Genomic DNA, 13,055 nt, shown 5'->3' on the forward strand with positions numbered 1-13,055 from the left:
CTTTGGGAAATATTATACCGACACAAGAAAAAAACTTTCCTCGGACGTATTATTAATGTAAATGAACAGAAGCCCACCGGCGGTGCTTCCGGATCGCGGGGGGCAAGCGTTTGTGATTATTTTCCTAATTCCCTACCTAATTCCGTGAAATATATTGCTCCTTTCGTGGCGCCGTTTTTGTTCATCAACCAGAAAGCTTACGTCGGGCGCTTTCCATAAGAAGCTTCGGTTTTGCTGAAGGCGAACGAAAGTAATGCTGCACGAACCATATTCCTAACGAAATATTTACATACCGGTGTGCCGGTGAAGCCGAAGAGCCCTCGTTATTCCACCCGAAATCAGTCTAAGTGATTAAAAGTTAGGATTAGACACGGTGAAGAGACGACCCGGCCCCCACACACTTTTGGCTGACGGTGCATTTGGATTGCGGAACCGTTCTAATTAATTGCCTACCAAATTATTTGGCACAAAAAATGGACCCCTGGCCCGGGTAATCAAAAGGTGCCTAATGATCCTTATTTGATGGATTTTTTGTAGAATGGCGCCCCTTTAGCAAACCTGATTGTAAAATGAAAATTGTACGATAACGAGGCAGACGGCAGAACATGTTTAAATATCTTCATTATAAGCCCATTAGGGTTGTCCAATTTTCCACCCATCCTGGGTATTTGACTTGCTAACCCGGCGCGATGCATTCGCCTTCATCCACTTGAAGTGCGGAGCGTATGAAATGATAAAAATCTCATTTCTCGTATGCGGTACACGTTTGTCATCAGCGTCCGTCAGTGTGGTCCCGACGACGGACCAAGGAGAAAAGTGCTCCCAGTAGGATTCAACCGCCTCGCAACCACCAACGCTGCATGTGCATGTGATTTCGAGACGGTTTACCATTGGGGAGAGAAAAATGTTCCCTGTTTGCCCTCATGCAGGACGCAAGCCACGAATGCACATTGTCCGGGTGCTTCAGGTTCCGTTTTATGTTTGACGATCGTATGCAGGCGCGATCGGCGGCGGGGTTTATGAATTTTTTCCTCCGAACAACCCACGAGACACCATTTCACCCCGAGGTTCGCTGTTACTGTCGCCCTCAATTTGCCCGAAAACACGACACGGACGAGGACGGCCATGGTGCAACATGAATACACAAAATCGTAAATATGCTTTTTTTATTACTTTGCCGCTTTGCTCCGGTTCCGGAGCGCGGCTCACCACGATCCGGTTCGCTTCGCCACACTACAGCCTCAAGTATGCATATGAATTCCGTTTTGCAGGTCCCAGCTCCCTGGGAGTCAACCCGTCAGCATCCGAGAAGCGCAAGATGTGCGCCTGGCAATGGCAAGACATAAGCCCAGCCCAGCAGTATGCATCACAAGATTACCGCGCCCCCTTCTTGAGGCCAGCCGGGCCGGCGAGGTAAGAAAGCAAATTTGGCATCGTGCCTTCAAAAGTTGGGCGAAGTATGCATGCACTGTGAAACATTGTTACGCCCGTAAGCCGCCCGCAACTATGGGCGAAACGAGTTCACTTCGGGTTTGTTTACTTACATGAGCCGAGCCGAGCCACGTGGGGGAATCTTGGCCACATTTTACAACGTTACGATACCCAACACTCAAGCGGAGTGCCCGATCCCCGGCTGGTACCCACATTTGAACGTCGGCACGGAAGACGAAATGTTGTTGCGGCAACAATGTATCATCAAATGTATGATTTGGCACAATAATACCTCGTCCGGAGGGCGCGCGCGCACCATCTACGTGAATTCATCACCAGGATGTGAAATCATAATACGAAAATCATGCATACGAGTCATGCTTTACCTGTGCTCGTACCTGGGCCACAATTTTGCTTGCCGAAAAAATTCATCAACCACCAGGCGCCTCCATGATGAGTCGAATTTGATTGCCGAATGGAGAGGCGCTTGAAAATTGCTTTTCTCGCAACCGGAAGGCAGACACACACACACTACAAGTGTTTGCACAAAGTGTTTGTCATTGGCCCGATGGATGGATTGTGCTTTGGAACGCCCACCCTGGGCCGTTCTCGTGCACACTGACCTACAAGACCCAGCAGCTAACCCGGATGCTCTTGTTACGGCGATAAGCATTGTTCGATGGCCGGCCTCTTTCCTTGCGATGGTTTCGAAAATACCGCTTTTTGCCCTCATTCGAGACGGGGTTAACAGAAAGCGAGCACAGCAAACGCAAACAACGACGGCGGGCCGATGAATTTCATATTCTATCGCCGTCCCAAGAATGGGCTTCTATTGTTCCATTCATTGAACCTCCATAAAACAGCGGGGAGGAAAAAATCTCCACACTACCGAAATGGTTCTCAAATATGGGCATATGAAAAAAAGGAATTGGAATTTGTTCGCCGGCGGAACATAGTGCCCGTTTGTCGTGGACGTCGTTTCCGGTTTAAAATTGAAAAGCATTGCATTGATCGGGAGCGAGCGCGTGGTAGGGCGAAACGGTGATAACTGGACGTCCCGGGCGGACCGACCAACCGTTCGGCAGACATATTCGGTGTGATTTTTTGTTTTATCGAAACCGGAACATTCCTCTTCGGAACGAGAAATCGGCCACAGCGCTACACCGCGCGCGTTTGATGTGCCGTCGAAGGATCGGGACCGGTACCGCTTATAGCGGCTCCCGACACTCTAATCAAACTAGCGCGCTGCAAACACGCAACCAGATCGAAAGAAATATGGATGCAAAGTTCATTTACCCATCGGGGAGGCAAAAAGTAAGGACGGCCGGGGACAGCCTTGCCGGCAACGGTAGCAACCGAAACGGCGCGAGCATCCTGTTTGCGTAAGCCTTCACACGGAACACGTGGAGTGATTGACAGTCGCGCAAATGGATGCAGCATCCGTCCGGAGCGTTCGATAACAATCAAAGGCTTGTCCTCGATACGGAGCTGTCGAATTTTGGATGCGAAACGTGGGCACGGATTTCACAACATCCCATTTTTTCAGATGTCGGCCTTTACCGCCAACTTGAGCAATGTTTTGATGATAAAAGCGCCCAAAAAAAATGGAACAAGTTTTCAAGAATTCAACGATACTGAATTCAAAACTGAAAAGTCCCAGCTGGCCGGCGGACTGACCTCCAACTCACCAAAACAGGCCTAAGCCTACAAAATGGCGCCAGATTGCGGCTTAAAAATAAATATTGAAAGCCTCCAACCCGTTCCAACGTCGCACGTGGTCGGCCGATTACGAGTAACGAAGCTAATTTAGTTCAACAAGATTATAACGCTAGATAAAGTGCCATTTTCCTGAGCACGCCGTCGCCATCGTCTTATCGGCGACCGTGTCCGGGAGCGTCGATTCGGGACGTGGGCCCGTCCCGCTAGAATCTTCTAACCTTCTCCACGATACTTCCTTTCTCCCATTGCTACGGACCGAGCCACTTGCTACGGATGGGACGCGAACGATAAGAACAAAACCGTTTTCGTTTCGTCCGCGCGCTCCCTGACGTAAAGGCCGCAGTCATGTTGTTTTTTTGAAGCCGCATTGACATCACCAAAAAGGCGAAAGGACAGGAAAAAACTGCCAAAATCGGATGGATGTGTGGTCTTCGAGGCTTATGACTTCTTCTCCTCTCGCGACCCGACGGCCTACAACGATAATCTTCCCTGCCCTCGGCTTCTGGGGGAACAAATGGAGTTTGTTGATCCCGGATTCCGCATAAATCCTCTGCCTTGGCCCTGGAAAAGGGGAGACGGGCTTCAAAGTGTTTTTCTCGCTCGCGAGAACCACCTCTACCGAGCGGTGATCTGAGTCTTTTAGCTTCCAATTCGATTAATCGCAAAAAGGGCCACGGCGCGCGGCTCATGCGATTGACACAGATTCGGCGAAAAGATGCCATAAATTTCGATTTCCCGTTCCGCCGTACCGTGCCAGGTCCCGCTCGTCCTTAATCGTTCTGGAGGGCTTCCTCTGTTTACCGAAGACACAGACCCTCACTCATTCTCGGGGAGTATCTCTTCACCCAGCCTGGAGCTAGGTCTTCCCCGCGCGTAATCAACGGTGCGTGTCGGGCATTCACGATGCCACTAACCATGATTAATCGCCGACGGTCGGAAGGACTCCTCCAGGATGACATCGGCCAAAGCATTCCGGGCGGGTACATAAACCCGAGAGGACCGATAATCGAAGCGTGCGCTTTAATGGAAAGGCAAAAAAGTGGCCAAAGCGGGTTTGGAGAGAGCTCCGGAACAGATTTTCGATCTGCTTTTCAATCTCAATCTCGTGGGCCTGAAGCGGGCCCGGGGGATGCGCCACGTTAAGGATTCACTCGGCCGGTAAACATTACGTCCCGGCCTGCCAGCCACCAGCGACTGGCAGATTATCTGAAGATGAATGGAACTCAGAAAAAAGGCGAACGCCAGTGTGCCGAGATTCGATTTCTAATGGGATCGCTCGGTGACCGGTTCCTGGTCACGAAGGCGAGTACCACCAGATGGCAACTGGAGTGTGTTTGGTGTGGCCAAATACCCTTCGCTCCGTTTGGTCACTCGACGGTCATCAACGTGCCGTCACAGCTGGACTCCCGAACCAAACATGGTCTGCTTGACCCACATACCCGGATGGAATTACGAGCAGGATTACCGAGTGTTACAAATGGTCTACTTAACGTAGCAAGCGGGCGCGCCCGATTCGACCACGAGAAACACTCGGCAATCATCCATCTCAATCGAAGACAGACCCATCACGGCTCAAGTATCGCGCCTCAATCATTTGTCAAATTAATTAGATCTATAATCCCGTCTTGAGCGGCTCAGTTCCGGTCCTGGTTGTAAGTAAACCGTGGGGTCACTGCTTGGTTTGCATCTCAATTGGCTAAAGTAAGGATTAACGCGCCTCAAGTGCAAACATACTAAGCGCGGTGTACCTCAACTACTTTGAGGGCTTTGCAGGCTTCGAGTGCTTTAATTGGATTGGTTTTGGGCAATAGTCGCTAGACAACTGTTAGAAGTCCTCATATCCGTTTGAGCACTTCTAAACTTAAAGGTGTTACAGTTTTGAGGACGGATTTTTTTCCTTTAAAGAAAAGCCAATGAAAATTTCATTCGTTCTGCGTCACTATCGACCGCACGCTCGCAGCAGGGCCCTGAGAGAAAAACCTAATAATAAAATGGTATCATAAAGTCGTAGAACTTACACACTGTCTGCATTGCGAGGTGGGACCGCGACGTGGCGAGAACCTCGCTGCTGGAGCACTAAGAAATGCGTTTTTATCACGTCTTCGCGTTCCACTCTGGATCGTAGACGGAACGAGCACCCCAACACAACACCCAATGGACACTCCCTCACGCCCGCAGACGTTGAACCAGAAATCTGGGCTACTTACGGCCCCGTTTCTTGTGCCCCACAATGGGACGCCCGTGATATCACCAATTCACTACACGCCGGAGTACGCGCCGGAACACCAGCTGATGATGAACTGCACACTTAACCTTGCCCTAACCGCAGACACACACACACGCACGTACGCTGCACTTAATCATCTGTTCACCACACTCAGGCACGGACAGAATCTCGGCCGAATGGCCTCCTTTTCCGCTAACCGGAAGTGGTTGCCAGCGACCAGCCGTAGAAGACGCTCCGACGTTGATGGAGACCAAGTGCTGCTGCCGACCAACAATGAAGACCAACCACCAGCGCGGCTAGCGGGCAATTAGGATCGGGAGTAAGACATTCCCAGAATCACTCACTTACAAGCGGTTCAGGATCACCCCGCTGCCGGTTCGGAGCAACTCGCACACACTAACGCCGACCAACGTCCGAAACGCGACTGACGCGGGTTGCGCGATCGGTTCAAAAGCTGCCCAGTCCGCTTTCTGTGGGTGCTCTGCGGTGTCTACACTTTCACGCCTATCCCCTGGCCATTGGCGCTGCTGCCGCTGCGGTACTTCCGCAGGCAGGCCACGACGAGCTGCGATAAAATATGACACACTTTTTTGCACCCATCGGATGCGAAGAACAGAAAGAAGAACATGCCTACCACGTACGGGGGGCTGGCCACTGGAGGCTGATAGTGTGTGCGGTTAGGGTGTGTGCGAAAGGTTAGCGAGCCGAGCGGGCCACTATCGCCTTCCGTTCTCTATTTTTGGCCCGCAACACCCCCGCGGTGATGGAACGCCCTCACGTAGAACGATGGCGCAGCCTCCGGGCACAATATACTCTGGTTCGTTCCGCAATCCGGGGCCGGAATTTGAATTTCCTGCACAGCGCACCGGTTTGTTTTTTGCCACAGTGTGGCCCCAATTTATCACCAAACTCTGCGCTCCTATCCTGGCCTCCGGTGAAGCCCGGACGATGGGATGGTTTGTATGCCACTTACTTCCACTTCCGGCGTTCCAACTTTTATTTTATGTTGCCGTTCACTTTCACTTTTGCTCGATTTTCTTAAGCCACTGCTTATCTCTTTACACACACAGGGATACTACTTTTTATCATTAAACCGGCCGTATGGCTTTTCGCGACCGAACGCGGGGCTTAAAAAGTCACTCCACCGCACAGATAACTCGATGAAACATTCAGTGGGCACCACGTGGAGCAACCACGTGCCGTCTGGGCCGTCGGGGGAAGAAATGAATAAAATAATCCAACCGTTCCTCCTTGCCTAGACTGCGCAGCTCACACGCATTTACATGACTTTTCCGCGTCCCAGTCTTCCCTAATGCACTTTTTAAAGCTTTGGGAGAGATTTATTTCCTCTGTTTTCGTTCACGTAACTTTCGTCGCTCGAGGCGGATTCATTATTCATCAGAATACGATCCGGTCCGTGTCCGTGGAACAGCTGCTTGCGGGCCACTCCGGGTTCCCACGGTGGTGAACTGAAATTACAAATGCGGCCCTACTTGGCCTCTGCCGTGGGCCCTGACGGAGGTTAATTCCATTCGGGGTTCGGGTCCGGCTTCAAAGGAGCCCCAGGCTGGCGGAGCTATTTATTGAGAACCATTAGATCGATCAACAGCTTTTCTCTCCGGCAACCCAACTCGCGACGCAAACAACATACGGCCAGTACGCAAAACCGTTCGAACAGCGTTGGCGACGGCTTTTTGCTCAAGCGAACTCGCGAAGAAAACTGATGCTGGCCAACATTGGCGGAGCAGTTTTTGTTGAGCTCCACGCTGTGTCACGCTGTTCTCTTTGCGTTCATGCAACGTTGCGGGTCGGATCGTCGGCGGGTTCGTTTCCGCTTTCCGCCCGAAAGCGGATTCGGATGAACACCGCGAATCAACAGCTCCTTCGCCACAAGTGGCCAGTAGTAGCAACATTTCACACGTGCTTTCACCGGCCGGAACCGTGCGCATGTGCGTGTTTATGTTTTGACTGGTCCTTTGAACCTAACAGGGAGTGCAAGGTTCAAGGCGGCCCCCCGAGGGGTTACAGGAGAGGGGAGAAAAAAATAAACTACAGACAAAGATTATGGGCCGTGTTTAACATCGAGAATATTGAGATAAAGGCAGAAACATAATGTCGGCCCGCACCGGAAGTAATGTGATTTACTTTTATGGCTCGCACGCACACACACCTTATCATACGGGTAAATGGGCGCGTCTGTCATTTTTATCGTAATTTGATGAAGGTCCCCAAGCAGAAGCAGGGGAGGACCGGAAATGGACCGGGAAACGAGGCGGTCGTTAGGATCGAACGTGTGAAAGACATTCCGCCCAGCTGGGATTCTAAAATACATTTGTTCAATTAATGCGCAATATGTTTGAACTGGATGCTATATAAATTATGACTTTCTGCATCATCTGTTTAACTTTCCACGTTATATATAATCGAATACCAAATGAGCAGAGAGTCATATTACAAAACCAAGAGTTTAAGGTACCACAAATTAGAATTGCTCAATTAAATATTATTTATTTGAAACGGGACAGGTTTAGATAATATTTCGCAACGAACCGTTATTCAATATTTCAAATTGGTTTCATTGCCACCGAACGTTGCATGAATTTCCACCAGAGGTCGCGCCGTGCCACATGTCACCGATGACGTCTCGCGATTTCTCAGGTCATCGACAAACGTAAACAATATCTTCGTGCTTTGTTTCGTCAATGAAAATGTGTTTAATTTTTCACGAAAGCAACGTGTGTGGTTGGAAGAACCATTTTGGCCTTCCGCTAACTCGTGCGAATCGGTCAACATTTACTCACGATGGCCAAAAACGTTGCCGAAAACGATTGTTCGCGTTTTCCAATACCGCCATTCATGAATCAACACATTTTGGAGCTGTCAGCAGGCGAGGGAACGAAAGAGATGACGCGATTCGCACCGCCCACCGGGAGTGGATGATGCAAAAAAGGGATTGAAATCGGAAGATTTTGACAGTCGCACACGTAAACTCTGCAACCAGCCGGCATTCCCAAAGGAAAACGCACCAGTCCGGTCGATCAGGTGGCCAAGAAGGCGAAGCATACCGGCGGACGGTGATCAGCGGCAACGATCGATCTGCTGCGGCCCGAGGAACCAACACACACAGGCAGGAACCGGAGCGCATCGACGGAATCTTCCGCGCGATCTTCGGTAGTCGCGCCGAGTCGTCGGCGGTGGGTTGGCGGCGGCTGGCGGTGCAAACTTGTTTTCTTCCCGCATCGCTCTTCGCGGTGGTACGGCGGATGGGATCGCCAACTGTGCCAGTTAGTCTCGCGCCGGACACAGCCGCAATCGGACACGGAACCGAAGAAACCGTCCGCAGGACTGGACAACGTGTAAACCCTGTTGACTCACCATCGGTTGGCCTAGTATCGCACCTCTCTGGAAGAGCACTGGTGTTTGCTGTGACAGGCTTCGACATCGCCGCCTTCGATTACGATATCGGTGACATAATCCCTTCGGATCGCGCAAGATACAGTTTGAGTTCAGCACTCGAGTACGCGCCTCCTGCGACCACGTAACCAAAGGCGGAACTTATCCCTTGACCCACTCGCACACACGTGGGTTATGTAACGTGGCCGTACGCATCCGAGTGGCCGATTTTCCCCTGCACTTCCCCACCCCGGTTCTCCGGCCACTGACTCACTAAGGCCGCCGAACGGGGTTTTCCCAGCAGGCTGTGATCGTGCAAGCATCTTTGATCACGCGAGAAGAAAGTTGGTGAACGCGATCGTGAGACTCGCTAGGCGTGTCTGTGTGTGCGTGTTTGTGAAGTAAAAGAAAGTTTTGCTCCCGCTTTGCGCAACGTCTGTGGGGCCGTGGAGAAAGTTTCCTTGTGAGTGTCTAAAGAAAGAGAGAGAGCGCGCGCGACACAACGAAGGAACAATGGGTAGCAATAACGCGAGCCAAAGCAAGTGGCCGGAGCGGGTCGGGATCGTGGGGCTAGAGATCGTTTTCCCATCACAGTTCGTCGATCAGACGGAACTGGAGGCGTTCGATGGAGCGTCAGCCGGAAAATACACGGTCGGGTTGGGCCAGCAGCGGATGGGCTTCTGTTCTGACCGCGAGGACATTAACTCGCTCTGCCTGACCGTGGTGCGTAACCTGCTCGATCGCTACCAGATCCCGCTGAGCCGCATCGGGCGGCTCGAAGTCGGCACGGAGACGATCGTGGACAAGTCGAAGAGCGTCAAGTCGGTGCTGATGCAACTGTTCGAGCCGGAAGGCGTGACCGACCTGGAGGGTATCGACACGACGAACGCCTGCTACGGAGGGACGGCGGCCCTGTTGAACGCCATCAACTGGATCGAGTCGTCCAGCTGGGACGGTCGATTGGCACTCGTCGTCTGCGGGGATATCGCGGTGTACGCGCAAGGATCGGCCCGACCTACGGGAGGAGCCGGAGCGGTGGCGATGCTCGTCGGCCCGGATGCGCCGCTCTGCTTCGATCGTGGCCTGCGGGCGACGTACATGAAGCACGCGTATGACTTCTACAAACCCGACCTCAGCTCAGAGTATCCCGTGGTGGACGGGAAGCTCTCGATCCAGTGCTACCTAAGTGCCCTTGACGCGTGCTACCAGCTGTACCGGAAAAAGTTCGCCGAACGGCACCCGGAGCCCGGAGCCGAGCCCGTCACGCTCGACACCTTCGATGCGCTCATCTTCCACAGTCCGTACTGCAAGCTGGTGCAGAAATCGCTGGCCCGCATCGGGTTGAACGATTTCGTGCTCGCCACGCCCGATCAGCGGGCGGCCCGCTTTCCTGGGCTGGGCCAGCAGTTCGACAGCGTGCGGCTCGAGAACACGTACTTCGATCGGGACGTGGAGAAAGCGTTCATGACGCAGTACGCCGACGTGTTTGCGGCGAAAACGCAACGCTCGCTGCATCTGGCCAGCCAGGTCGGCAACATGTACACACCGTCCGTGTACAGCTGTCTCGTTTCCCTGCTGATCGGCTCCGAGGTGGACGAGCTGCTCGGCAAGCGGATCGGCGTGTTTTCGTACGGTTCTGGGCTGGCCTCCTCGATGTACTCGCTCAGCGTCACCAACGACCGGGGGCGATTGGTGGAGTTTAAGCGGCACCTGAACTACGTCCAACCGCTGCTCGACCGGCGGGTGAAGGTCGCTCCGGCCGAGTTCACCCGGCTGATGGAGGTGCGAGAAAAGAACAACCACGCTGCACCGTACGAGCCGACCGGTTCGGTGGATGTCCTCTTTCCGGGTACCTACTTCCTCAAGGCGGTGGACTCGATGCACCGGCGAACGTACGAGCGGGTCCCACCGGAACATCCGTCTTCGTAGAACGATGACGATCGCCGTGACGCGACAACCGGAACCGTCAACCGTTTCCAACCCACTTGTTTTGCTTTTCGTAACCCATTTATTTCGCCCATTTTATTTAAACGCCTGGTCCATGCGCCAGCGGTTGGGAAGAGAACTTTGTTGTTTCGGTGAAACTGAGAGGCTCAGTTAGTGGTACGGTATTACGGTCAGTAGGTTTAGGAGGCGTATGATGGCAGATTGAATCGATCGTCGTATTGGAGCGAATTCGTGTAACGATTTCTTGGCGTATCCATGTCTGTTGCTAGGTTTTCTTCTTTTTTTAAACTCCTTTTTTCCACCTTACACGGCTCTGTCCCCCTTTCCGGTGTCTTTCGATAGTGTTAGTGTAATTTGTTTTTTGTTTATTTTTTATCATTAAACAATATAAAGACCAAGGAAAGTATGGTGGAAAGTATTCCCTGTTGTGTTTGTTTACTGTTTACGATGAAAGAAATTCAGCGTTTGGAGGTCAGATTCCGCTGACACAGTTCCGCTAACAGTATTGCTTCCGAAGCCACGGACACAATCCGTGATCGGTTATCGTGCGATAATGTAACGAACGAATCGGGCACAAGACCAGCGAAGATCGGCGCAGGTTCAACGATGACGGAGGAGGAACAGGTTTTTGACGATGGCGACGCATTGTTCAGGCGCTATCTTTTTTTTTTCGACCATGACGATCGTACGATCTTTTGCCACCTTTGTGATGGCTTTGTGGCAGAACGCGGCTCGCAGCACAAACACTATGCGGCGCGATATGAGTAGAAAATTTGAAATTTTAATGAAGAATCTAACGAATCGTCTCGTGGACATCAGTAAGGACAAATCCTGTTTTCGTGGGGTGAACGACCCTAGCCGAATTCGTTATCGAGCTTTGGTCATCGAAGATTTTAAAATTAATTTCTCAACATTTATCACCGCCAACACTCCGTCAGATCAACAGCACCAACCTTGGTGAACCTTGAAACAAGGTTCGGTACGGTTGTGCTTAAAGAGACTGGAACCAGCGCCGCACGCAACACGTTTGTCGAGATAGTAAAAGTGTGTCTTTCGGTTGTGCCCGAACCGCCAACGGCCAACAATAAAACTGTCGTGGAGCCATTGATGGCCAGCATCTCTCGGTGGACTTTGTACTTGCTGGACGGTGGACGGTAGACGACCACGTAACAGATTGTGGAATGTGTCATCTGATGCCGCAAGTTGAGCCATCGAGCTAAGCCTTGTATCTGAAGAGGTACACAGCACGTGGAACTTTAGTGGACCCTCAGCAGGAGTTAGTTGTAAAAAAGGCTATGAACCGAATGCGAACTCGCTTATCAATGCTTTATCACACGTTTGCTAACTCCAAAAAATGATTACGTTGACAGCACTTGAAAGACGGGCTTAACTAAAACACTTTCTTGCTCACCTCTTGCCCAACTCGATGGGATGGTTCGTCCGATTCCTGTTTACTCATGCGGGCAGCTTATTGACCGAGAGACCGCGTCGCGTCGATGATCCAATACCATTTAACGGCCACCACGAAAGCTAACACCGTTCGCCAGTGTGGTCAACACTCGAGGTGAGTTATTACATAAAGCTTCGGCTCTTGATAGCCCTTGTTCACACCGTTTTTGTCCCGTGTATCGCTCTGATTGACGCCAACCCAGGCATTGTACAACCTTTTTGGAACATCATCGGAACAACACGGGGCGCACAATTTGTTACTTCTTTCAATTACGCTAGCACCCGATTCCTCGATCCGAAACCCGGCTGGTTGCCGAGAGATAAACAAATTATTTATAGCTCAAGTGCCTCTCGAACACACGAATCATCCAAAAACATTATGGTGCGCAGTCATTGAGAAAAACCATGCGCCAACGGTGCAGTTATCGACTGCGTATCCGGTTTCACCGGGCCACCTCGCACCGTAGGGTCGAAAATTTCGATGGTCCCGCGGGCTGTGTGATTCGTGCGCCTCGGTAGTGCCTCGTGGGGGTTTAATGATGGAGAAAACGAATCGTTTGGAGTTCAAATGGCGACCGCAGCGGCGGCAACCCAAACAAGGTCGGTGGCGTAGAAAAGTGTGTCACGTTGGACTTTGGGAAATGTGAACACACCCCACGGTTTTGGGTCGGATCAGATTGTCGCGTCGTACACATGTACCTGCGCCGCCGGAGGGCGTTTGCCGGATGTGCTGAAGAATGTGTGGCACCACCCAACTGTAACTCCCCATCACGGGCATGTTTACGTTTTGTTTATTTCCGCCGCGCGGCCAAGAGCACGGAGATCACATTACGGAACGTTGATCGGATGTTGGCGGTGTGCAAAATTAGCGATAGAAAATGTGCAACAA

General features: G+C 51.7%; 1 protein-coding gene across 1 annotated transcript; it reads left to right on the top strand.

The window, feature by feature from the left end:
- The first annotated feature begins 8,648 nt into the window (after positions 1-8,648).
- On the top strand, positions 8,649-11,115 carry LOC128268367 (hydroxymethylglutaryl-CoA synthase 1). The gene has a single exon (XM_053005434.1). The coding sequence runs from the start codon at positions 9,284-9,286 to the stop codon at positions 10,697-10,699; it is 1,416 nt and encodes a 471-aa protein (XP_052861394.1). The 5' UTR covers positions 8,649-9,283; the 3' UTR covers positions 10,700-11,115.
- The last annotated feature ends 1,940 nt before the right edge of the window (positions 11,116-13,055 follow it).

Source organism: Anopheles cruzii, chromosome 2, assembly GCF_943734635.1.
Source record: "Anopheles cruzii chromosome 2, idAnoCruzAS_RS32_06, whole genome shotgun sequence".
NCBI classification, from domain to species: domain Eukaryota; kingdom Metazoa; phylum Arthropoda; class Insecta; order Diptera; family Culicidae; genus Anopheles; species Anopheles cruzii.